Source organism: Crocodylus siamensis, chromosome 3 (assembly GCF_052110815.1).
Source record: "Crocodylus siamensis isolate JL-2025a chromosome 3, ASM5211081v1, whole genome shotgun sequence".
In the NCBI taxonomy this organism is placed as follows: Eukaryota; Metazoa; Chordata; order Crocodylia; family Crocodylidae; genus Crocodylus; species Crocodylus siamensis.
This window is the reverse complement of record NC_143397.1, coordinates 33,533,799-33,561,141: the sequence shown is the minus strand read 5'-3', so window position 1 is coordinate 33,561,141 and position 27,343 is coordinate 33,533,799. Positions and strand designations below refer to the sequence as shown.

General features: G+C 43.4%; 1 protein-coding gene across 4 annotated transcripts in view; it reads left to right on the top strand.

Annotated features, from left to right (window-relative positions):
• The first annotated feature begins 4,266 nt into the window (after positions 1 to 4,266).
• ARL15 (ARF like GTPase 15) overlaps positions 4,267 to 27,343 on the top strand; it is a 338,819-nt gene continuing 315,742 nt past the window's right edge. Inside the window, exons 1-2 of one of the 4 annotated variants that reach the window (XR_016441191.1) lie at positions 4,267 to 4,578; positions 20,533 to 20,589. Coding sequence is in view for 3 of the 4 variants with exons in the window: in XM_090038066.1 (XP_089894192.1) it covers positions 4,393 to 4,578; positions 20,533 to 20,589 (243 nt within the window). In the remaining variant the exon portion in view is untranslated. Of the gene's footprint in view, positions 4,579 to 17,113; positions 17,129 to 20,532; positions 20,590 to 27,343 lie in introns of those variants that run through there. The other 3 variants (XM_090038066.1, XM_090038069.1, XM_090038067.1) reach the window with 3 other exon arrangements.

Below are 27,343 nucleotides of genomic sequence, written 5' to 3'. Positions count from 1 at the left end.
ACAGTCTCTTTTCAGAGTAGAACTACTCTAATATCTGATTGGACAGTGCAAATATACAGCAACTTACATATCTGTTGCTTAGGGCATGAAGAGATTTCTGCCCTCACTGTTATGCTGTCTTCTGGACTGGCTACCATACTGTATTTCTGTAACTTTACCATTGTACAAGGATAGGATGCTGGCTGATCACTTAACAGGAGGACAAGTGGATTCCTTTTCACTTGCCTGATGGCCAAACCAGGAGCTAAAGCAGAAATCAACATAACAATCAGGGTCTTTAGAACACATAAGTATTTCCATCACATCCAGGAAAGAACTAGTACATTCAACGGTATTACTATGTTAAATTCAATGGAAGGTAGGTACTTTTGAAAATCCTGTTACATGCCCACCTGCATTTTAGATGCTTAAATACGCTGGAAAATCTGGCCCTAAAATTATGTCTGTCCCCAAGGGAGAGAGAGAGAGAGGCAGGGACCTCTCTCCCCTTTGTGCATTCACAGTGTGTATTTATTCAGCGTGGCTAGTTCTGATTTTGTACATAGTGCTGAGTAGCCCCAGCGGAACGCATTTAGAAAGTGGTATGTATGAAAATACAGCCCTCCACTTCCACATATTCCAGGATGAAGTTAGTTGGGGCACCTGCTGTGCCTTGAAGATGACTTCTGCAGTCATAGCCCAAAAGTGGACTTTTATCCAATTACTACAGTATTTATTAGGCCTGTGCGAATAGGGAAGTATTTGATTCAGATTCGAATTGGGTCAATTTGGAGGACAGTGATTCAGTTCGGAGATTCGGATCACTGTCCTGAATCAATTTGGCCGAATCAGCTTCAGAAGATTTGGCAATGATTGGGAAAGATTTGGTGATTCAGCCATTGACTATAATGGAGAATCACTGAAATACCTATAGCTTTGTCATTGTTTGGCAGATTTCAATGAAAACAACAGAGATGGTAGCTCCTTCTGAGGCCATGAAGCCTGCCAGAACCTCATTGCCAGAAGCCAACTTCCTACAGCCTAAAACACATTGAATGGATCCAGGCTATGCCATGACAAGAAATGCAAAACCCATGGGCGACTAGTGCTGCCTTAGTCAGGGGGAAGGAGGGGGCATGTCCCCTTCCCCCCCAACAACCAATCAGTGACCCGGAGGGGGTCCCCCCAGCGGCCAATCCCACCAACTTGGGGTGGGGTGGTGAGCAGGGAGCATGGCCAGTCAGGGGGTGCACCGGCACATACACCTACTATTCATTGCCACTGGCAAAACCTGCCAAAATATCTCTAGTATCCCCACAAACTGCACACCAGAATCTATTACAGACAAGAATACCTAAGAAATGTGGGGGCACAATTCTCACAAGAAAACCACACTGTCTCCAGTCTCTCAGGCCTGATCCTCAAAGGGAATTTACACATCCATGAGTTTCATTTGCAGCATCTGCTGCTCCTTCTAGTTTACTGTACATTAGTACTGTACTGCTACATCTCTACCTACCACTTTTTCTTCTACTGGTCATAGTATCAAGAAAGATTATTTCCTGTTTAACAGAGGAGAAAAACAGCCAGGATACTGAATAATGGGAAGGGCTAGTCTTGCATTCCTTCTCCCACTCTGCAGAACAAATTGTTAGAATGCTAAAATTAGCAGATATTCTAGCGGCACGGAACATCTGAAGCAAATGATACTATTTGTGCCTGCCTAATTTCTGTTTAATCTGCTACCCAGCAGAGGAGAATCAGATGTTCATTTTCACAATGAGTGATGAGTGGAATGGAGTCAGAGTTACAGTTTTTATACTAAAACTGGACCTCCTTGGAAAGTGAATAATTTGTCCTTTAAAAAAAATTATATTGGGTTGACAAATGATTAAAAAAAATTAATCACAATTAATTGTGAGATTAAAAAATAGCACACCCCCCAGCACCCAAGAGCCTGGAGCCTGTGCACCCTGCTGGTCCTATCTGCCACCCCCCCGTAGCCCCGATCCCAGCCCACCTTGGACTTGCCCCGGCTGGAGTGGACCAGCTGGAACCCGTGCAAGCATCCCCAACCCTGGCCCACCCCTTGTTTGTTCCAAACTCACTTGCCCATGCTGAGCAGTGGCAGGGGCTGGGGCCGGGCAGAAGCTGCTGCTCAGCGCGGAGGAAGCACGGCCCCTTCTCCTCACTGCGGCTGGGCCCTTCTTTCTGCAGCTCCTCTGCACTGCCACCGCTGCTCCACTGGGTAGCCCAGAGGCAGCAGTGATGGCAGCAGAGAGGACCCGCAGAGCAGCCCAGGTGTGGACGCTGGGCGACTGCAACAAGAAGGGCCTGGTAGCAGTGACAGGGTGGGCCACTTTCGCTTGTGTCGAATAGCAGCTTTTGTCCAACCGCTGCCACTGCTCAGCGTGGGTGGGTGTCTGGGGCAGGCATGGGGTCAGGGCTGTGCACATAGGTTCCAGCTGGTCTGTTCTGCTGGTCAAAATAATGTTTCCAATTTATGCAATTAAAAAAATGAATGTGTTTTGTTTTTGCCTTAATCCTGTAAGTTAACTGCAATTGACAGCCCTAATTTATATACAGTGTATTGAAGTAATGAAGGTGTTGGTTATCTTGGATTTGCAATGTGAGCAGTTGTAGTTAAAGTGATTCCCATGCATGTGATATTGGATGTTGTCTCCAGATGGAAGTCTGTCAGCAATCAGATGCAAAATAGCTGCAATATAGATGGAAAAGTGTGTTTGTGTGATCACACATCCTGGCTTGACAACTCCAGTTTTAATAGTAAAGGAGTCAGTTTCCAAACTATTGGTTAGGACAGTTGCTGTCATGTTGTCATGAAGGAGTCTTGTGATAGTAACAAATCTTGGTGGGCATCCGAATCTCATCAGGATCTTCCATAGAGCTGCTCTGAATGAATCAAAGGCCTTAGCCTTTATTGACCTATGTACTGATTTCTGTGTTGCTTGCGACACTTTTCCTGCAGCTGTCTAGCAACAAAGCTGGTATCTATTGTGCCTCTGAGTGGTCTAAAACCACATTGTGACTTGGGTAGAAACTCCTTATAAAGGTACTGCCAAATTTAGAGTAGCCACTTTGCAGTTGGATGCTCTTTCTCTCCCCCTTCCTTTTTCCTAAACTGTAAAGCATGATCATTTCTTATTTATTTCCCCTCAGTTCTTCTTGTAATTATTTCTGTGGTATTTGCACATTTAGATTATCACAGATGCTATATTAGGGAATTGGCTCTGTAATAGGACTTTATTGTAGTGTACCTTTTTGACTTGAGAGACACTTTAGAAAATCTCAGATCTTAGTTTTCACTTTTTTTTGGACTACAGAAAAATAATGGAGAAATTCTTCTATTGTAAGGAATTCGGAAAAAAAAACAACATTTTGGCCTGTTGTGGTCTAACACTATGGATTCCTAGTTGAAATCTCTGGCTTTATTATGCGACTCAGACCTAGAGAAGCCAAACTAGCCGGCAGCTGGTCAGATGCTAGCCCCAGTCCAGCCGGGTCCTTCCCATGAGGACACTGAGGAGTCAGGTGACCCGGAGGAATGAGCCCCTGACAGGGGGCCACAAAACCCACTTTGTACTTCTTGTGGGACTTGTCCCAGCAACGGCGCTCCTGTGTGTGTGCTTCTGGACCTCTCTCTCGCTCCTGCCGGACTACAGCCTTGTTCCTGCCTGATCCCAGCTTTGACACAGAGACCCCTACCCCTGCCCCGTTTTAGACCTCCTGGCTCTGATCTTTCTATTCACCAGTTGCAATTCTGCAAATTCATCCTGTATCTTTAGGTCACATTTCTGTAGTGATGGAGGAACCAGATGCCATATTGGCTGTGACAAAGAAGAAGGGCTAGAGCCACAAAAGACTCGGGAACTCACTGCCTAGGGGCGAAGCTGCGGGCTCAGAGGCTGCCTAACCCTGGAGTCGCTTACAGTGTGCGGGGCACCTGCCCTTCCCACAGGAAGGTTTTCCCCAGGGACACCTCTGTCTTTCCCGATGCCTGAGCCACACCTTGGGCCTGCCCTGCTTGTGGGGCTCCTCCGCAGCCTTCTCCTCTGCCAGGAGGGGGGCTTCTGATCGGGCTCCGTACAAGACGTGCAGGAGGTGGCCGCTGCCTTCCTTCGCATCACGTCCTGCAGAGACGCGCCCGCCCCTCTGTCTAACCCAGCGGTGCCCAAGCAGAGCACCTCAGCGGGTCTCGGGCCCGACGCCAGGCAGGAGGCCGGCGCTGCGGAGGGTGGCGCGGGGCGGGGCGGGGCCGGGCGGCCCGGCGGGGATGCGGCGCCTCCCCAGTGCGCTCAGGGGCCGCAAGGCGGGCGGACCCGGCCGGCGGCAGTAGCAGCCCGCGGGCGCCTTTAAGAGGCTCGGGCCGCGGCCCACGTGTGCGATCAGCTGATGGTGACGCGCGGGGGAAACGCGCCTGTTCCTGGAGCAGCGGCGCTGCGGGCGGCGGCCGGGCCGGGTGGCTCAGTGCGGGCAGGGACAGCACCGGAGCCCGCGCCGCCCCCCGCGCCGCACAGCCGCTGCCCGCCGCCCGCGCCGGCACGAGCGGAGCCCTCGCCCCGGTACATGGATTACCTGGTAGGTCCCGGCAGGCGGCGGCTGCCCCCTCGCCCTGGCACGAGGCGGGGGCTGCAGCCCGCGGGGAAGGGGCCCGCCCCGCCTCCTGCCGGCTCGCGGCGCCCCTGCATTGCCGGGCGCTTGGCTTCCCCAGCCCGCCGCTCCCCGGTTCCTGGTGGAGACGTGGGAGTAGGGCTGGTGCGGGGCCGGCTGCCTTTATCAGGCTGGCAAGACTATTAAAGGCCAATAAACTGGAATGGTTTTGCTAAAGTGCACTGCCGCCCTGCTCATTTGCTCGTTATTAGATCTCTAAAGCTACGACCTAGGTCACCCTCTTGCTTCCCTGAAGGCATTACCATAGGGGACGCTTGAGCGAGCTAGATGGTAACCAGGGGCATGAGCGGCGCTGCGCCCGGGTAGCTCGGTATGCAGGAGTAATGGTTAATGCTGTTTAATGAACGTTGCCTTTATTTGTGTGCTGAGATCGTATCGCAGGTGTGTACTTGAGGCCAGGGGTTGTAGTTAGTGTTCAACCTCACAAACGGACGGGGCAGCTCTTGATAAACCCGACCAAACGGGTGCTGGTGAGTTGGATCTTGGCATTTTCATGTTGTCTGTTTGGCTGGTTTCATGTCAGCATGGGAGACAACAGTGAAAATGTGAGTGCAATTCATCTGCTAGGCTTTAATTTTTCTTTCTGTTTGCCTAAAGCAGGTAAACGCCACCACTTCTTACTTCTCACATTTAAGCAGGTGTCACTTTGTTCACGTGTAAGCGGTTTCAGTAAAAAGCACTCTTGCTGTTTTCATCCAATGATGGTAAGTCAGTGTGTGGCGGAATGAAGAATGTCCTTTCAGTGGCAGTTAAAAGCTTGTAACCTTTCTTTAGTTTATTCTTGTGCTTGCTATGCATGGCTGTAGGTTTTTGAGATTTCTCATGGCCACCAAGATCCCTTATGGGGTCATCTTTGAAGAGGTCTATTGAGAGAGTCTCACTTTGGTGATACAATGTGCAATAGCCAACCTGAGAACTCCATCAACAAAGAGAAGTAGCTAGCAAAAGGAATGCATTATTTTAACACTTACGAAATACTGGCTTTGGGTACCTCCAGCTTGAATCTTATTATCCTGTACAAATTGTTCTGCTTCATTTGAAAGCCTTCTTACCAATTGTATGGTGCACACGAGTTGTTGAGGCAAGCTCTGGAGAACTGAAATGGCAGGTAAATTTCTCATTAACCTAGTTAATGAAAGACTGGTAGTGAACTTGCAATATCCTAAGTGCAGCCTTACTGTAGCTTCTTGAGAGCCTGGAGCTGTTCTTAAAATTTTCCTTTTATAAACTTATAGCCAGTTTCATCTGGATACCTTGTATATTTCTTTCAGCAAAAGCTAACCTTTGTGACTGCCGCAGCATTTTTATGAACAATCTGTTGGTCTGTGAATACTACATTTAACAAACTTTGAAAATTGTTGGTGTGCTTGCAAAATTTTAAATCAAGGTGGGAGGCAGTTTTTAAATGAACAGAAAAAAAAAGCGTATAAGAAATTTAAGTCTGGCTTTTTGTCTAATTGATGCTGTTGCCCATTCCTGACTTAATGACATGTGAAATGCCACCCAGCATGTTTGGAATGATCTTTAACTTGCACTAGGACAATTTTCCACCTGTAGCTCTTCCTTTTTGTCTTTAAAAAGAAAACCTCTTCAGCTCACTCTTCTATTTTGTGCATTTTGGCAGCTTTTGTTTGACTTCTTGCTGTAACTAAAACTATCTTTTGCAGTGTAACCTCTTCCAGACAGGGCTCTTCTTTTGTCCAGTTCGCCTCTTGTGCACATCTGGTACTACATGAAACTGGGTTTTAGGCTAAAAATCTCTGCTCCTGCCACGCTGTCCTGTTGTAGCTGGTTCAGGTGCAAGCTGAATTTGAACCTTGGTTCAATCTTTATGGGTCAATATAAGGTGTCTTCTTGGGACCAGAGAACACTAGTTTCTGAAGAGACCATTACTTTCACAGCAGACCAAGGTCCCCCTAAGTCAGTTAAAATAGTTGTGGATGGTATCAGCAGTCTTAAAACAGCTGTGAAAATGAAGGAATAAAAAGATTATATTCTGTACCTATACAGACACTAGGGCGTTGCAGAGTAGTTAAGGTATTTCTTTCTTTCAGATGCAGACTACACAGTTGTTTTAAATTTTTCTTTCCTGTTGTCATTCCACCCTTCCCAGAATTTGAGGGCACAACCCCTCCTGCCCCACCCCCTCTCCCAGGCAGCGCCTTCTAGCTGCTCTGCCTCTTTGAGAACAGACACCAGCCCTGGCACCACCATGCAGCTCCTTGCCACCCTCAAAGGGCCCCCCTGGCTCCTTCTGCTGGAGGGGCAGGTGGCTCCAGTCCCAATCCCCAAACCCTGGCCCTAACTCTCGCTCCCCATAGACTTACCTGCATCCAGTTGCTGGGGCTGCTCCCACCACCCTGCCTGGCTGGATGCCAGCCATGTGCATGTACGCCTGCTGCATCCAATCACCCCAGGCAGCTTCTTGTAGGCTGGAGCATATTTTTTTGTGACTGTTTGTGACCCTTTCAGATATTCATGTGACACTTGGGTTGTGACCCCTGGGGTTGAGAGAGACTGGTACAGTCCAACCCCCTGTCCAAGGCAGGATCATCCCAATCTAAACCATCCCGAAAGTGTTTGTCTAACTTAACCTTCCTGCATAACTACTATGCACAGTGGTCCAAGAGCACCCTTGCCACAGGTAAAGTGGGGGGAAGTGTGATGCAGGCAGGATACGTAACTGTTCCTGTGAATTGATAAGGAGCTAATGCTTAAAGGATGAGCATGTGGCTAAGTGGTCTCAGGGTAAAGCGTTAAAATTGTACTTTTTATTATTTTTAATAAACCGATCTCTCTCATTTAAACAGTTGCTTTACAGTTCACAATGAGAACAAATTGTGAACTATGTTTATAAAATAGGCTGTTTTGGGTTTTTTTTTGTTTTGTTTTTTCTCTGCCCCCCGATTTTACAAACACTAAATCCATATCTAGGGGCACCTATATGTGTGCTGGATGTCTGTTCCGACACGTGCTAATTAGCGCGTGAATAATCAGAGAAGACTTGATTAATCGAGTCTGGAGCATGCTACTTAGTATGCTTTAGCAGCCTTGGTGTCATGTATTCACCCTCCCCATGCTTCAAAATGACAGCGATAGCCCCTTTTAAAGGTCATTTTGAAGCATGGGATGCTGAATACACGTGATGTTGCAGGCACTTTAATTAGAGCAGCTCTCGGAGACGCTTTTAATTAAAGCGGTCCCCCCTCTCTGCCACCCTGGAGCATGTATAAAGATGCCCTAGGAGCCCAAGTGACTTAGACGCTCAAGTCCCCCTGACCTGCAAGGTCTGATGGAGTGCAGCATGGTGAAAATGCTTCAGTGTTTCTTATGTTTCTGGAAGTTCAGTGTCCTACCCTGACTTGTTGTGGAATACGTTCCCTTATGTTAGTTGCTCTTCATTTAATCCAGTTCCTGTGGCTAGGAAAATAGTAATGTATGATAAATTTATCACTAGGTGCTTCCTGAGCTACTTCAGGCATTAAGCTTTTTCCCTTTGCACTCTGAGGCCACTGAAATAATATTCCTTTCATGATTATTTTTCAAAATAATTACTAAGGCAGTTCTGTTGTTAGACCTATCTTTCACTGGGGCTTTAAATAAGTAGCTGCTGTTCTTTAGATAGGACACTTTTTTTTTTTTCCCCCCCTTGCGGTATATTTGGCCTGTGGTGTAAATTGGTATATTCCTCTCACTTATTTTTGCAAAGGTGACCTGTGTGTTTGTTTTTTCTTCTCTAGCGGTTCTAAAAGCTCTCTCATTGGTTTTGATGCATCTCTTTCTAGATCCATGTACCACTAGTAGATAGTACTTGGTTGTCTTCTCTGGATGAACTGTCAGTTGTGGCAGTTGCCATTCTTAGGGTTTGTGTGCCTGCTGTAAAGTTTGGTGGCTTTTACCTCAAGGCACCGTCCCATTTCTTTGCGTACAAAGGGCAGGCACTTGAGGCTTTGCAGATATGTGCAGATCTATAAATGATGTTTCCATGTGAAACTGTGTTATCATGGGAAAGAAGACAAACTTCAAATGCAAGCTTCCTTAGTATGTAGTCACTCTCAAGTTCTGAATGCTTCTTTCTCCTGGTACCAATGGTAGTTCTGTTGCTTTATTAATTCCTGCCCCATATTAAATATATGCAACTTGTATTAAATGTGAGTTTCAGAGACCTTGTAAACTGAAGTAGCTGATACGACTAGCTCCAAGGTTCAGTGTAGTATATTAGAAACCAAACTATTACTTTGCTTATAGCTGTGATGGAACCAATGTACTACTCCAGTAAATCCTAAGGTGTTAAAATTTGGGCAGCAACAAATGGTAGCAATTCTGGGACATATTCCACCAAAAATGCACTCCCATAGGTGTTCAGCTGCATTAAGTAAATGTGCAAACTTTGTCTGGTGCAGCCAAGGAACTTAAAGGAGGATGCTTGGGAAAAAGATCTTTCTCAGAAAAATCAATGTGACCACTATTGCAGAGAGCATTTGCTGACTTAAAGAATCTAGTTGTTTTATGAAATTGGTAAGAAAAATATTGATGTTTGAACTTTGTGAAACCTAATCATCCTGCTGAAGATGAACTAGCAGAAGGGACACACATTTTCGTTTTTAGGTCAGTGATTCTCAACTTTTTTTGGTACTAGGACCCATTTGTAAATATTGGCCAGTCCTGACCCAGTGCCCCTCACTTGTGATCTGCTGCCCCCCACCCCAACCCCCCAGTGTGTGAGGTGGGGAGGAAGAGGGGGATGTGGGACATGGGGGGGGGGGGGAAGCTCTGCTAGCCTGCAAGGGAAAAGCCAGTTTCCTACCCTTTTCTCCTTTTTAAAGGAGAATCCATTTTTAAACTATATTGATCTTTTTAAAGCTTATTCACAACCTTTTCATATATTCTTGTGACCTGCTTTTGGGTCGCGACCCATAGGTTGAGAAAACACTGTTTTAGGAGATACAAATGAAAGCCTATGTTGTTAGTTCATTCTCTGCTGCAATTTTGGGTGATTCCCGTTGACAAACTCTTGACTCTAGAGGTGGCTGTTACATGCACTAAAACATGATGTGGCTTCCTGGAGAAGACAAGTGAGACTACTTAAATGTGACTGCAACTTCTAGTGTTAGATTCTGCAGAATCACTGGGTACTGTAAGTTGAAAAAGTAAATCTCTGTTCAGAGAGAAATGAGGGGAAAATGTTTGAGTGTCAGTCTTTAGATTCAAATGATGTTTCTTTTCTGTAGACAAGGTTCTTTGGGTAAATCTCATATCTTTTTTATTAGACTAACTCAAATAGTTGGTATAATAGTTGTTTCTGTTTTCTGTTTAGATGTTGTTAATTCAAAACAATTCTAGAAATATGCAAGTCTCTCTTTGTTGCTAGTAATCCAAGGTATCTTTGTGATCCCTCCCAAGATCTGGTACAGTTAGGAGGAACCTTGGCAACTTCTTCAGCTAGGCCCCCAAATGTGATGTAGTGTTCATTGGTAGTTTAAAACAAATTTTAAATTCTTGGGGTTAGTGTTGTTGTAGCCACGATGGTCCAGAAAATGTAAAAGATGAGGGTGTTTTTTTGTTTTGGACCATCTGTATTAGTTAGGAGAGAAGTTTTAAACAAAATAAGCCTTCAGGCATAAACAGCCCTTTCTCAGGTCTCTGTGGCTTTTTAAATGAATGATAGAACTAATGCAGAAATTACAAACATCTTGTACCATTAGCTGCAGACCATTTTGGGGTTTTGTGGGTAGTTTTTTTTTTTTTTTTTTTAGTTTTCATTATTGCCAATTCATGATTCTTTTTTTAATGTATTTATGATCCTGCTTTTTTCCCCCTCTTAATTTCAACTCTGAAGTGGTGCAATTAGATGAGGATGAGCTTTCCTTAAAACAAAACCAACAATTTTTAGCTCTTATGTTCCCAAGCTTGAAGAACTAGAAGGAAAAAAAAATAAGATTTTTATTTGCCTTGGGGCCTGATTTCAAATTTTGTATATTTGTAACTTGTTTGTTATCAATCTGTTTTATGGTGTACCTCAAATTGTCTGATGATGATAATAAAAAAACCCAAACCAAACAAATCCAAACATGTGTTGGATGGTCTTGGGAAGAGGAGGGATAAATGGAAAATGATTTACAGCTTTATGAATGATCTGAGACTGGATATCGGCGATGGGCCTCTGGGCGAAAATAACTGATCTGCTGACTGGCAGTTGGGTTGGGTGCGTGTATTTTAGCGTCAATCAAGGATAGAAGAAGCTTCTATCTAACGGGAAGAAGGCCAGAAGACTGGATGGAAAAAATGATCTTGTGTTCTAAGGCCAGTCCTTTGTTATGGCTGTTTTGAAAGCAAGCACCAGGATGAGCACAAATGTCTGTATAATGCCTTGTGGTTGTTGGCTTAGAAATAACATTTTTAAAAGTCTGTTTTTTGGGCATTGGCTTATTTGCAGTAGTATGGTTCAAGAAGGGCAGCAGGGGTTAATTGATTTCTAAAGAGCCTGAGTCTCGCGCACAGTATTTCACGGCCCTGGAAGCAGACGGATCATCTAACATGGTGTTTCTCAGCCTTTTAAGTAGCAAGTACCCCCTAACTTGGAAAATTGAATATTGGGGTACTTATTAAAATTCTCACAGGGGATTCTTTTATTTACAGACTAATGCGTGCCATATGTTGGAAGAAGTGCTATGTAGATAAGGCTGTGAATGACAGATGTCTGATCTGGTGTGGGTAGGGTTGCTACCTTTTACAACTCAAGTATGTACCTGACCTAGAGGTAATTGTTGGCTAAAGCTAGGAGAGCTGAACACCAAGTTATTACTGGGGAATTTAATTTTTTTTTAATTGCACCGAATTTTTTGCCATCTTTTTGAGAGGAGAAGAGGGTGAGACAGTGTTGGGATACCCATGTTCCCCCTGACTCTCGCATACCCCAGGGATACATGTACCACAGGCTGAGACTATATGGTCTAACACAACAAGACTGATGGAGACGCACACACCTTAAGAATTGATGGGCATGTCATAACACAAAATCATAGCTTTCAAGGCAGACAAGTTGTCTGATGCAACAAGGACACACAGCCTGGGAACCAAGCAAGTATGTACTATACTGCCCATAACATGAGACAAATGACACCCAGCTACAAGGCCCCAGAGCAGAGTGGGGCCTGAGCCCCTCTTCTGGGTGAACAGACAAAGTTAGGAGAAGGCCCAGAAGGCTGTGTGAATGTGTGACCGCAGAGATGCAACCAGCCAGAGTGAGCCATGGATGAAGAGTCATCAAGAGGGAAGGAGAATACAAAAGCAGAGACTGGGAATAACAAAAAGGTCCCTTCTTGTCCCTCCCCCTCCTCATCCTTTTACCTGAGAAGTCCCAGGGGGCACCATGGACCAGGGGCATACAACCAGCCTGTTTCATGCACCCCACTGGAAGGGGGTGGGGAGTGGGCCTCGGCATCCTACTTCTGCACTGCTGACATGCCATGCTGACATCTGACACCTAAGAGAGAGCCTGAGTGAAGACTGCATCCTGACCACATGTACTTTGACAGCCCTAGGATTTGGTAGATATATAGACTTGTTTGATTTGTTCGTATTGTTTTTGTTTTGTGTTTTTTTGTTATCACTGTGTGTATCAATAAATTTAACTATTATTGAATGGAGAGGTCATGGTTAGTCTGAGGGTGGATCCCCTGCCCCAAACAAGGTATCTGGATCCTAAATCCAGAGCCAACAGTGGTGTGTGTTAGAGGTGAGGATGACTAGAAGATGGGGACTTTGCCATTTACTAGGCAGTTTGGGCTTTTGGTATCTGAGAAATGGGGGAGTGATCCTGGTGTTTTAGCACCCAAGTACTGGTAGCGAGATGCAAGGGGATGTAATTGTATTTTTTTTTTTTCCCCTCCCTCTTCTTCCTTATGAGTGGGGGTAGGGGTAACCTGGAGATTTGGGACAGAGGAAGGGTTCTATACATAGTTCTGTATTTTTTTTTTCCTTTGTTTTTTTTGACAGCAACTGCATTATCTTTCATTATTCACTTGTGCTTCTGGGAGTGGTGGATAGTGTTTGCAGAGCTTTGTGTTTTACATATAAATGGTTGTAGCTAGGCTTTATGTTATCCTCCTTTATGGATATGAGAGAATAGCTTGCCTTAGCTGGGGTATGAGTAGAAGCAGCCACGGGGAATGATTGCTGAGCAGTTTCTTGTTCCCATGTCTTCCAATATATAAGTCCATCCAGAACATGGAAAGTCTACAGTAGCTGTGAGTATGTCTTGAGATTTAGAGAACAGATAAGAACATTTTCCTCTCCACTAATATTTTTAGCAACTGGATTGTACTGCAAGTATACTAAAATCAGGCTGGAGATCAGAATGCATCACATGGGCTAATTAGCCTTGTGGTCTGTCTGTCTGTGTGGCTGGTTTTTTTGATACAGAAAGTGTTCTTATCATATTGAATGGAAAAACTCTTTTCTAGATTAAGAGTTCTTGCATGAGAAATGGAAGAAACAAATTGGCGTCATTACTGTAGCAGGCATTTTAGGTGCTGTTTTCAAGGGAAGAAGCAGTAGTGTAACTAAAGAGGTGGGAGCACAGTACCAGCCTTGGGCACCAATTTTAGAGGGATGCTAGGATGATGCTCCCCACCCCCTTCCCTGCAGAAGCCTTTGCTGTGGCACGTACATCCCTACACATAGGGCGTGTATTGGGGAGGGGAAAGCAAATGGGGCACCAAGGGAAGCCACCAGGCACCTGTGCTATGGGGTTGCTGCAAGCCTGTTCCCAGCTGCAGCAGCCTGAGCCCAGGCTATGACTGCTTTAGGAGCTGCTGCTGAAGTGCCAAAACTTTAGTAAGTAAGGTGTTGCTCTCCTCCTCCTCCTTCCCCCTTCTTCCATCCCAGGTATTTTGAAAGAACTTGCTATTCCTCTGGGAACAAGGTCAAATGTCAATATGTGAAGTGACTTAAAAATGGGGCAAATCTAAGTTGTGTCCACATGCACTCCCCAATACAAATAAGGAAAATCCAAAGGAAATATGAATGTAGGTTTTACCCTATAAGGAGGTAAGACACTGGTTGTATGGGCAGCTAAAGATACTTAATCTTCATGAATTCCTTCCTGGTGGCAGACGGCTAAAGCAGTTCTTTTGAATGTGAGAACTGTTATAAGATGGGATGGGCCAGAGGTGTCAGGTATGGGCTGCAGAGTCTTATCACCCAGCTCCTGGTGCTGCCCCTGGGCCTCAGCTGCCTCTGGGTCTCAGTTGAACCTTGCAGTGAATGCCGATATGTTTTGGACCACTTTCTGGAATCTGCTGTACATGCAGCACCCAGCTCCTGCTCATCTGGTACTGCTGCACACAGTGCCTGTTCCACCATCTGGGATCTGCACCATATATGCTGTTCTCTCCCCCTTCCCCGCCTCTCCAGTCCAGTCTGAGACAGCATGATCCCACACCAGCAGTATGCGTCCTGGACCAGTGGGGAGGATGCCATGCGAAGCATGGATCCTGGATTGGCTGGGATGGAAGCAACTGCTGCTTAGCCCATTTATGACTATAGGTAAGGGTAGAGATGTTGAGCATCAAACTAAATTGATGGCCTTTGCAGAGAACTAGGCAAGGAAGAGGTGTCGACAGAACAACTTTCAACAGAAGTTCGGACAGATGACATGTTTCAGTAGATTTGGAAGAAGAAAATCCAGTAACCTGAAGGAATCACTGTCACTTGCAGCAGCTTTAAATTTAGTTTTGCTAACTTGTCTCTCCCTATTTGAACTGTTATCCCTTCTCACTAAATATTTTCATAGAAGTTTCTTTAGTAAACATATTGATTAGAGGAGTGGTCAAATTGTCCTCTACTTCATTCAGTCTTTTTCTCTTTAATGTAAAGACATTGTACCCTCCATGCCCCAAAAGAACTCCTGTAACTCCTGCCCTAATTTCATTGGCTTTCCTTTAGAATCATTTTTCCGATTTAGCTTAGAATGTTTAAACTACCAAGAAGACGGCTATTCTAGTGTTTTAAGAAAAACCTTCAGAAAATTGGGTGTTTTTTTCCTTTTGTCTTAACATGGGATAATGCAGGAGCCTAGTAGTGTTTTATTCTTTAAAGTACTGCATTAAATTTGCACAATTGCTGGTATTAAATATCGCTAATAACATGGGCTGTGATTCTTTGTGAAGAAATAAATCCTCAAGGTTGAACTTTGAACTCGATATACAAATTTACAAAACATTTTGGGTATCCAGAACCATAGAAAGTGGGGATGAAAACTGCATGGAGACTATCCAGTCCAGTGAGGTCCAACCTTTTTTGTCAGGCATGCCATAAATTAGCCCTGTACCCTCCCAAATGCCACTCACATCCCCTTCCCCTGTGCAGTGTGCTGCTCTGTGCCCTGTTTCCTGCCCTATCTGCAACTGTGTCCCTCCCTGTTCTGCCGCATGCCACAAGTTAGCTACCTCTGATCCCACTGGTCTGTCCTAAGGCAATATAGGTGCTCAGGATAATCCTTGAATATTATACCCTCTGCAGTTGCCAGGTCATCAGAGCTCTGAAGTTTTGCATTACAGCATTGTATCTTTTGCTGTCCTGTATCTTTTGTGGCATGTGATCTCTGAGAGTCTCTTTTCTGACTTTGCATGCAGGTTACATAAAAAGAACACTGGCTGCATTTTTTTTTTATCATTAAGAGGTAGGTATATAGTATGTTTAGATTTATATTTGCACTAGAAAATATTAGTTGTATGAGGTGTAGGTAAAGCATTGTTTCATGGAAGGCACAATGATTCTAAGCAATTATTTCTTGCCAAATTAATTGCAAAATATCTCAGTCTGTGCCTTTATGCGCACTTCTCTGCATCTGTGGACTTGGGTTGCAACTCTCTCCAGTTGATGGTAATTTATTTAGGATTATGGCAAGAAGTATAATACCTTGGCAAAGAATAAATAATTCTGTTGCATTGCAAAACTGCGAAGAGGTGGTTACCTAGTCTCAAATCAGGCAGAAAGTAGGGCAGTCTGGCATCTAAAAGCCTGATTTCAGAGACTAACACAGCTAACCAACTGTGTACTTAGGACAGGTTGGTACCTTCTGCCACATCTTGTGCAAAACTGTGAACCTAACTCAAGTCAGTTTTGCTTTGGATGTCAAATAGTTCATTCAGTTTTAGCAGTTATTCTGTTGTTACCTTCTTTGAAGGTCAGAAGTAAGCCTTCCTTGCAGGCAGAGCCTGTGTCCATGCTGAGATCCTTTGAATTTGGCGAGTGCCTAGAAAGGAAGGTTGTTCACTTTCAGAACAGAGTTGAAGTGCAACCCTATTTTGAAAATGAGTATTTCCGTCACTTGTTTTCAAAACTTTTTACTTGTGTGTTAAGAGAGTGTTAAATTATTTAAGAACTTCTACAATGAGATGTTTTCTGTTATGACTGACACCGAGATTCTTATTTCTAATAGACAAGAGCAAAAAATGTCCTAGTGAGTCTTTTTCAAAGTGCCTACTGCTTTGCATATCTAATTGGTAGGCCTTTTCTTTTTGTAATTTAAGTTTATGGTTGTGGGGGAGGGGGGTCTTACAAATTGAATGTGTTGCTTTAGTTCACAGCTAATGCATTTTTTTTTTTTTCTTTTTGGACTGTTGCAGGAGTTTTTAACATTCAAGTCACCAAATCTTTTAGTGTGTGTATTTTTTTTTTTTTTTTTTTATTGAAGTTAATAGCTAATTGGATGATTTCATAACCCTATGCAAATGGAAATCTAATGCTGAATTGAATTGCTGAGCTCTATACACAGATGTTTTATTCAGCCCTGGGATAAACCATTTTATCTATTCAGTCATCCATGTCTGTTATCTTGGGATACATCCTAAAAAAGTTAATACAATGAGAAGTACTAATAGCTTATCTTGGGACATAACCATTCCGATGCACTTTATCTAGGAATTGCATAATTGAATCAAGGGCTGAAAGGTGGCAATGCATTTAGCCACTTGCTAAACCCTGATTAGAAGGGCAGTGCATGTACAGGCAGATCCCAGGATGTCTCTGTTCCAGGACAAACACAGGTACAGCTTGTTCAGGGACAGATGCAATGTCTGTTCCTAGCCTATGACAGAACATCTGAATTCATTATGACTAATGGCTCCTTTACTTTTTGAAAACAGAATAATTGATGTTTCTTATTTACTGTCTACACAGATGGGGTGGGTACTCCTTTATTGTAGAAAAAGAAGGTGCGATTAAAAGGGTAGACTTTTTTTAAGGTTAAAGAGGTGAAGAGAAAAAACCCTTTTTCTCACTTTTTTTTAAATATGGTTGTCAGCAGTCCTTTATTTAAAGTCTTCAAACATATATAGAGCATGAAGTATCTTACATTACAGTAAGATTGCGACAGATGCAAATGTTAAATTATTTTTTCTTTGTTTTCATGCTTACCATGTAGAATCCTTACAGAAAGCAACAATAAACTGTAAGTAAAACGAAATACAAATTCTGCCACAGTTGTTCTGTAAGCACAAAACTCATCACACAAGTAGAGGGTAAGAGAGAAAGTGTCTCTTAGGATATAAGCCCATTCATAGAACTGTACTGTATAATTATGAAAACCTCTGCTGTATTCCTTTATACTACCACACAGAATTTTCTGAACATAGGTGGACAGAAATATTGAGGACTAGATAGGCTTCTATCTAAACATCTAACTGCTTGATCTGGTTTTTCATACTGTGTTCAGTTTGCCTGAAAATGAACAGAAGCACTGTTGAACTCGAGCAGCCACAGGTCAAATACAGCAGACATTTTCGGGGGTGGGTGTAGTGAACATAACAGTACAAGACAACATTAGGGCTAAGTACAGACAGTTAAAAAGGCTGAATTGGTTCAAACTGGGCAGCTTCTTCAGAGGTGCATAGGTTGAACCAATAATCAGCTGAACTGAGGTTCAGTTCTTAATTGGGAAGGGCAGGAGGAGGCCTGCTCTGACCAGGCCAGTAAGCAGGGGAGGCTAGAGCATGTCTCCCAGCCAGCTGGCCATTTCCAGCCCAGCCCCATGTCCCCACAGGATTTGAGGAGCCCCTTGTTTAGGTGCTGGCCCACCTTTTGGGGAGGCTTCCCTCAGTGTGGGTTCCCCAGCCCAGGCAGCCCTGGGAAGCTGAGGGGAACTGCCCGCCCCAGGGCTGCTGATTGCTTCAGACATGGCCACAGGGGGAGAAGATGTCCTCCCAGCCAGGTGCCTGCCTGTGTAGCCCAGCATGGGGGCGCTAGTGAACCTCTACCTTAGGGGGGCTTCCCTCTACCCCAGCCTGGGGTCCCTGAACCCAGGGGAGCCCCAGGGTGCTGAGGGGAACTCTTCCTATCCTGAACCCCAGCGCTGTATGCCTCAGCCCAGGGAGCAGTGGGAAATTCTTCTACTCCCCTGTACTAGTTTTGCCTCAGAGTTGCAGCAGCTGAGGCACAGCTGGCTGTGGAGGAGCAAGAGAATTTCCCTCTGCTCCCTGTGGCTGCCTGAGACTCTCTGGGGCTGAGGCAAGCAGGTCTGGGGCTTGGGAGGGGAAAAGCTCCCTGGGGCTGCCCTGGGCTAAAGTGGGGAGAAGCCTCCCAAGGTGGGGGCTCCCCTGGGCCCCCATGCTGGGCTGCATGAGCAGGCACCCAGCCCAGAGGACTTCTCCTTCCTGTGGCAGTCACTGAAGCAATTGGGTGCTGGGGAGGTGAAGTGCTGCCAAGGGTCAAAAAGCCCCCACCATGGGCCTTTCCCTTCCCCCCCCCCCACATGCTGCGTAGACCTTGGCTAGGGGCCATCTGGGGGTCTGTTCCCCTGTCTCGTCTCCCCCCCCCAGTCCCTATAGGCTGACAGAAGCAGGCTAAGGAGCAGGGGGATGAGGCAGTCCCTGCTTCACTGGAGCAGGCAGCATAGCCTAGGGCTGCAAAGCATCCTGGGATGCTGGGGGACTAAGACTTAACTCAAATCGGGAATGGATCTGGGACAGAAGTGCTATAAACTGGGTTGGCCTAAATGAATTAAGTCGGACACTACATCCAACCAGGTTTATCTTAAATCAGTTTGGACCATTTTGAAAGCGGTTTATGTGCACTGAACTTGTATTCTGTTACAGGTTTAAACCAGTTGCCAGTCACTTAAACCAGTTTGTGTAACTTCTGTCCATAGCCTAGATGTTTAGTTGTTGAGGCTGTTAAAGTATTTAATTTTGGCACACTGCAGGTTGCATTTTGTGGGCATTGTCTTTAAGGTAGTTTCTGTCCTTTCCCCCAAACCTTCATGTCATATTCCAATGGGGCAAACATTGACCAGTATTATATGGTAAAAGATCACTGGAAGATATGCCAGCTTTAGCTTGAAGCACCCTGCTTGTAATATTTTTGTCAACTTTTTAAAAATTTGAACTATGGGAAAAGCATTTCTATACTTTTGCATGCCAGTAAGCAAATTTTTAGATAGGTTGGGAAAAGTACATTTTGGCTTTTACTTGTCCTGTTGTCCTTACAGGCTGAAAGTTTCCAAATCATTGCGGTGCATGAATTGCAAATTAACTTTCCCTTGTTTTGCTGGTTATGTCCCTGCATTTCTTTCAGGTTGGTCAGTAAAAGTGTTTAGGTAGCTTCAGAGTCTTAGCACAACACCATTTTGCCTTCAGACACTGAAGCAAAATATTTTTTGTTTGTTTAAAATATTTAAACAATTAATAATCAAAATAGAAAACTCTGTAGCAACCTTTTTCATTGGCTGTTGGTTATGTAGGAATCATTCTTTTAATATTTTGGTCACAATTAAATTTTACTAAAAAAAATAATTCTAACTAAATGGGCTAATCACATTTTTTGGGTTGTGGGTAGAAGTGGGGGAGGGAGAGTAGTGGTACTGACTATATTACAAAAAAAGAAAAACACCTAGAGATAAAACACAAAAACAGAGATGTGTATGAAAGCTAATTATCTTGTGCAATTCAGTGGTCCCTTTCAACTCTTTAAAAATTGTTACAGAGAAAAAAACAGTTTTGGGATTCTATAATGCCATTGGCAAATCTGACAAAACCATAATAGCTCCATTGATTCTGTTTTGAGGTTTGTGGCCTTCGGAACTTCTTAGAGAATCATTCATTCAGCGTCTTAGATCACAGTGAGCCCTATAATCTCCTAAATAAGTGGTTGATGCAAGCTCGCTGAGTTCATACATTCAAAATTCTAAAGCAACCAGTTGCAACACTTATAGCTCAGTGCAGGAAGACCTCACAAAAAACTTTCATTTTAAAAAGGACCTTGGAGTTAACAAACTGTATAAATCAGTGGAAGCCCAACTTAGAGTTTTTGACTACAAATGGGAAATAGTTTGACTTAACAGACCTAACAATGGATGAAATTGGTTCTCTTTCATGTCTGCATAAAGGGAAAATGAGAGATCATGTCTACTTTCCTTTGGAGGATGGAAGTGATAGTGGATTAATGGCTTCCCAAAAGTTTTTGAAAGTTGAGCAGTTTGGGAAGGGACTTTAATATGCTTATTTAAAAAATGTTGACACTGCTTTAACATGAATATTATAAAACACTAAGAGGAAAAGAGATCCCTTTTAAAAACTCAAAAGCAAATAAATCTAGAGTGTGCCAGCCTAAAAATATGTGATACTCGAGGGTAACAGTTTTTTGGGAACAACAACACACAACTGTCCAATTTCCATATTGGGAGTTTATTGTAATTTGCACCTTTTTATAGCATATGTTCTTTTTAAGTACAAACAGCTGCCTATGTGGGAGGGAGAGAGAAACCTGAAACAATTTAATAATTTTGTGTTTCTAGAAAATAAACCACTTGCTTCTCTAGTTAATAGACTTCTTAGTAATATCTTATTTTAATTTCTTTAGAGAATGTCTGAATGTATCCAGCTCTCATTTGCTGTTTGTAGAATTGGCATTTACACGGTAAGCCAATATTCAAACTAAGTGAATAGCTTTTGTTTTGTGTTTATGCCCTTTAGTTGAAGGAAAATGTTCATGTATTCCAAAACAGAAGTTACTCATGTGATTGCTGGTTGTCACAGGAGTTTATGCAAATGCAATCAGATAACACCATTACTTATATTGTCAAATGTATATCAGAAATGTGCAAGTATAGAACAAAGTGCTTGTTTTTTTGAGTAAATTTGTAATTATTAAAATAATAGAAGAAACATTAACATCTATAATTGGCTGTTGATGAGGATTTTGGTCAACAACAGTTGGCTGAAGAGTTTATATAAAAATTCCTCTTCATCCACACCCAAATATTTCTGAAAACCCATAAATGTTAGTGTGTACACTTCTGTGTTCTGGTCCTTGGACCCATATTGTTCAACATCTTCATTAATGATATGAACATTGGAGTCAGAAGCAGACTGGCCAAGTTTGCCGATGACACCAAACTGTGGGGCAAAGCATCCACACCAGAAGACAGGTGGGTGATCCAGGCTGACCTTGACAGGCTCAGCAAATGGGCGGATGAGAATCTGATGGTGTTCAACACTGAAAAATGCAAGGTTCTCCACCTTGGGAGGAAAAGCCTGCAGCATCCTTACAGGCTTGGCAGTGCTATGCTGGCTATCACTACGAAAGAAAGAGACCTGGGGGTCATCAGTGACCAGAAGATGGACATGAACCTGCAATGCAATGCTGCAGCTAGTAAAGCGACCAAAATGCTGGCCTGCATCCATAGATGCTTCTCGAGCAAATCCAAGGATATCATTTTCCCCCCTTGTACTTGGCCTTGGTGAGGCCGCAGCTGGAGTACTGCGTCCAGTTTTGGGCTCCACAATTCAAAAAGGAGGTGGAGAAGCTTGAGAGTTCAGAGAAGAGCCATGTGCATGATCAGAGGTCAGGACGACGGGCTGAGAGCAATGGGGCTCTTCAGCCTGGAAAAGCGCAGGCTCAGGGGTGACCTGATGGCCAACTATAAGTTTATCAGGGGTGACCACGAGTACCTGGAGGAATGTTTGTTCACCAGAGCGCCCCATGGGATGACGAGGTCGAATGATTATAAACTACTGCGAGACTGTTTCAGGCTGGACGTAAGGAAGAATTTCTTTACTGTCTGAGCCCCCAAGGTCTGGAACAGTCTGCCATTGGAGGTGGTTCAAGCACCTACATTGAATACCTTCAGGAGTAAATTGGATGCTTATCTTGCTGGGATCCTATGACCCCAGCTGACTTCCTGCCCTTTGGGTGGTGGGGCTGGACTTGATGATCTTTTGAGGTCCCTTCCAGCCCTAATATCTATGAAATGGTGCATTGGATTGCTGGTCAATGGTTTGGGGAAAAAGTGAACAGTACTTTGTCTGCAACTAATATTTTTTCCCCTCCAAGTATTGTTACTATGTTTGGATTCTGGCTCAAATTCTGAGGCTAAGATCCTTAGCACTTATGTACATCTTAGGTCTTAGGAAAGGTTTTGTTACAACTAGTTGACACAGTATTGAATGCAGGTCCCACCCTAGTACACATTTGCCCATTTGTTGCAGTCTTTTTGAATTTTTGGATATAATAAGGTTGTGGGGTATAATCCTTAGGGAGGAAAGGTGTGGCTTGCTGAAATGGCCAATATCTATTGAGTAGCCCCTAAATTTATTTGAAGGCTTGTTTGTTTTATTTTTTCCAGTTCTTTAATCGAGTCTGGTCTAACCTACTTGGATTGTTAGGGAAGTCTGACAAGACTACAGCATGATGCTTTAATGGCTGCAATATATAACAAGCCACATATAGCCTCCCTAAGGAGCTAATACTATGAATCCAAACTAGAAACTGAGAAAATATCCAAGTATAAATTATGTAGAATCTGATATGAAGCTGCTTGTAAGCAGAATTTTCAAGTGCAGACAAACACATCCTCCAGCAATTGGTTACTTATGCTTCCTATTGACTCATATAGCTTCTGAATTAATATAATAATTTTTAATGATCAAATATTAAGAGCTACCTAATTCACAGAAATACAGAACGAAATGTTAAGCTTTTTTTTTTTTCTTTTGGACAATGGGGATGAACAGGAGAAAACGTGACAGGCAGGGTTTCTCAACAGTACTGGGAAAACACTGAAGGGTAGGGAGAGGTCATGACAGGCTTTGTACAAGTGGGGAGGGGAGGGGGAAGAACAGGGGAGAGAGGGTGTATCCTGGGTATGTCCATAATAATACTATATAGAGATGAAAAGTTACATCGTGCTTGATGTGGCTTACACTTGATATACATGCTTCTTATGTTTTTCTGTTATATCTAAAAATGTTAGAGGAGGAGGTGGTAGTATATATTACTTTTCATCCCTTCCATTTAAAGGTAGATGTAGATGATTGTTTTTGGGTGTAGTCATAATATAACCTGATTTAAGAATTGATGGACTCTGAATTTTTTTCCAAGTGCTTTTCACCTAGTTTTATAAATACATTTCAAGTGCATGTATTCACAAGGATTTTTTCTGCAGGATTACACACGGATTCAGAGTTGAATGTGCTGGACCATTTTGTTCTTTCTCTTGCACAGTGTGACTTTCAGAAGCAGGTTTTTATTGGAAGGATGGGTCTTTTTTTAAACAACCCTCTGCAACATGGAAGGTGACTCCATTGTTGAAACTGTCCTTTATTTGTATATGGATATCATCCAAGAATAATCCATGAAGGAGTCTAGATTGTAATATTCAATTGTCCTATGTTGTTGGATACTATATAGTATATTGGGGATCAGGATCCCACCCACCATCCTAGGACAATTGAATATTGCAATCTAGACTCCCCTCCGGCTCCATTGCCACCTGCAGGGAGCAGGGCGGGGGGGGGCAAGGCCAGTGCTGCTGACCTCGCCCCCCTGTTCTGTCCACTCTGTTGCCCCTGGCTTCAGGGAGTGTGTGTGTGTGTGTGTGTGGCGGGGGGGTCTGAGGCCCATCCCCACCATCATGCTGGTGCTCTACCACGCTGCCAGCTCCTGTTCGAATGCTTGTTCGCACTTATTGGCTGTGTGTCAGCCAGTCGGAACACGAATAAAGCGTTACAGACAGATTAAGGTTTTTAATTTCTCTCTCATCAAAGCTTTGCTCCTTTTTCTACCTGCACCCCCAAATATATATCTATGCTAACAGGTGTGTGTGTGTGTTTGGGGGGGGGGGGTGTGCAGGTAGAAAAGGAGCAGGATATATAGGGAACTTTGATCCTTTAGACCTTTCTGGTGGAAGGAAGAGTTCATTTGGGAGAAAGCAGAGTGGCAAGATTACTTGGTGTGTACAACTAACCGTGCCTAAAAATTGGTTGTTCTCAACCTCTTTAGATTTGGAATACTCCTGCGGAAAAATGCCAGCTCTGTGTTTGGATTGTATTTCCCCCCCCTTTGATTTGTAGAAAAAATTTGTTTGCTTGTTTGTTCTTTTTCCATTGCAAAGAACCAGAACAAGGCAGAATGTTTTTAACACTGTGGTTTCCTTTTCTGAAATCTCTGGGTTGATCTTTTGATCATGTTTGCTTGCTTAACAGTGCTGACATTTCATAGTGACCTGGGGCACCCTTGAAAGGATCTCAAGGCACCCCAGGGTGCTATGGCACCTTGGTTGAGAATCACTGATGTAGAGATACTGGGATTGAATAGAGACTTATTAGGTGGGCTACGGGCTTGAAAAGATTGTGCTAGGTATGAGGAGAGGTGGGTTTCTGTAGGTATCCTTGGCCAGGTAGTCCATCTAGCCAGTTGCTACCTTAACAAGACCAGGACTAAACTGTTTTGCCTTGAGCTGGTAAAACACGGCTACTGAAGTGAGTTGTGGGGAGAGACTTGCTACCAGTTATCATGGCCAGGGAGAATTTAGACAAAAGGATGACCTCCTTTAGGTATTGTGGCAGATGGGCCAAGTAAAAAAATAAATAAATGGGGAAAAAAACAATTTTGTCTGACAAATGTGATCTGGATACTCTTATGATGCAGAATCTTTTGAAATGTGTTTGTTGGTGAAAACACTCCATAAGTTTTCATGAATTTCCTCAAAGCTTTTTTTGTTTAAGTTAGTCTCGCTTCCTGCCATACCTAATGGCCTCCTCCTGAAATGCCAGCTTGCTTGTGTTTTTTGTGGTGCTTTAATTTTTGCTGCTTTTGTCACTTCAAAAAATCAGGCTGATTTTAAATTATCTCAGTTCAGCTTCTTGCTTTAAACAAGGCTTGGGAGCTGACTTTCTTTAGATAAATGATTCTGAGTGAACATGGCTGTGAAGGTACAATGTGGACGAGTCTCAAAAAACTGCAGAACAATATGCCTTAATCCATAGAATCTTAAAAAACAAACTGTTATGGGAACCTCAAAACTAACAGTATTAAATTAAGGCAGCCTAGAAATGAGTCATCCTAACCAAAATCTGTAGGGCATCAGCTTCTCCCAGAAAAAAGAATGCAAGCATAAGCAGAAGGACAAGAAGACACTTTTATTGCTTATGGCAGGCTTTGCCTAGGTGATGCTTTTCAGCTTGAGCATGTTGAAAATACAAAGCATGTTAATGGAAAGTTTGAGAGTGTTTTATGCATCTTTTTTTTAAGAATAGAATTTGCAGTTAAGGCAGTTTTTTTTTTTTTCTCCAGAGTTTTATAAAATGTGCATTTTCTTGCTTTAACCACTAATGCTCTATTCCAGAGTCACAAACGTATTAATCTTTTAAAGATTCCTGTAGACATTTCTACTCCTTGAACCTTGAGGATGAGGCTATTATGCTTTAGTGGCCTTGGCTTCAGTATTAACTATTGTCGTTTTGGCTGGAAGTTGAGTAACTCCTACACCTAAACCTTCATTAATGTGGTTAAATGTGACCTATAACCTATTATAGCTTAACAACACTACGTATTGTAGTCTAATGCAAACCCTATGGCTGCCTATACCTATGCTCAGGGGTGGGAGGGTGCTTTATTTAGAGTGGTTCTTGGAGAGCTGCTCTAATTAAAACACTGCAGCAACATGTTTGTTAAGCCTCCTCATGTTTAAAAATGGCCATGGGACACTTTTAACGAAAGCTTATTTAATGAGCTTTAGTTAGTGCCCCATGGACATTTTGAAATGAGGGGGGCAGGGGCTTAATGCACATGATGCTGTGGCAATGCTGCACTGTTCTACTTAAAATGAATGGGAGCATGTTGAAAGGCAGCCCATATTTCTAAATCTTTTTGTTTACTTTGATTTAACTTTTTTTTTATTCGTGTCTCTATAGTGAGATGATTAAATCATCACTATTTACCAGTTTAAAACAGGTAAATCTTGGCATACTGAAGCATTTGTCTAAGACTTGGACACCATGGAAATGGTATATTTTTACGTACAGAGGACAAAAAAAGAAACCTAAAACACTGAAAGGGAACGAATGGATGAGGTAATAGTGATTAGTACATCAGCCTTTAGAAAGGATCAGGAGCCATGCTACAATTACTATGATGGAAAGACTCCTGTGAAACTTGTTCATCTCACTGCATTGGAAAATAAAGCTAAACTATAACAAAGCTCTTGTGCTATATCCTGTCTACTCCCCGCTTTTCCCTGTCATGTCCTTGACAAGCAGCAAAACAAAGGCATAAAAAACCATCAAGAAAAAATCCTTTATTTGGTACGACTTGGGTAACAGATTTCACTTACTGTTCTTGAGTGAGTCTGACAAACCATCAGTACATTCTCTTTCTACCTTCTCGCATGAAAAGGATTATGTTCTTTCTCCCTGTACTCCTACTACTGGAGTAGCTTAAGGATTTTGGGAGAGGTTGGATGCATGGGTCTTGTGGATACACCCTAGACCAAATGGGTTTGTGTCAAATATGGGATATTTTCCGCTCCCTCCAACTTCCAGCCTCTTCCTGCACAAGTAGAGCCTGGCTGCTTTTGTTTGGTTCTTGTATGAGTGCCAATATAAATAGTATTGGGTGAGACAGTAGTTCAGATAAACAATCCTTACCGTACTCTAGGCTCTCCAGCTCTTGGTGGGTTTTGCAAGCGTTCTGGTAAATATGAATAGTCGGTTTGTAAAGCAAAATATATGTGACTGCTTAATCGTTACAAATCTCCCATCTCGGTTCTGCAGCTTGGGGAGTGAATTTATCTCTGTCTTTAGATGGACTTGTTAACTATGAGATTCAAACTCTGGAACCTTGGTTTCTGGAAACTTAAGTGTAGGCTAGACAGATATTTCTTCAGATGGTTCAGATGTGGTGATCCTGCCCTGAGGAAGGAATAGGACTATCTGATCTCCTGGGGTCCCTTCTGTCCCCTATAATACAGTAATAAGGCAGAAAAGTTAGATGACGTGACCAAGGCAAGGAAGCATCTGTCAGAGTCAGGAATAGACACACTGTCTTCTATCTGACTGGTTATACTATTATGCTTCTGAAATGCAGAGCAATGTCTTGTAACCGGAAATCATACTGGTTACTGAGGAAGGTTTAGTTCAGTTGTTCTTGACCATTTTAGACTCGAGGTGCCCATCTATGACTTTTCTGAATCGATTAGCAGTTTATTTTACCGTGCTTGCCATCTTGCAGTGGAGGCAGGGGAATGACCAGGCAAAAGATGAGCCTGAGCTTGTGCTTATCTCCTTATACTGTGGAGTGCCCTTCAAAGGGTCTTGTGGCACTAGAGTGCTGTGGCACCCTCACTGAGAATCAGTCATTTAGCCTCTGGGTTTGCAACAGCTTCTGATGTCAC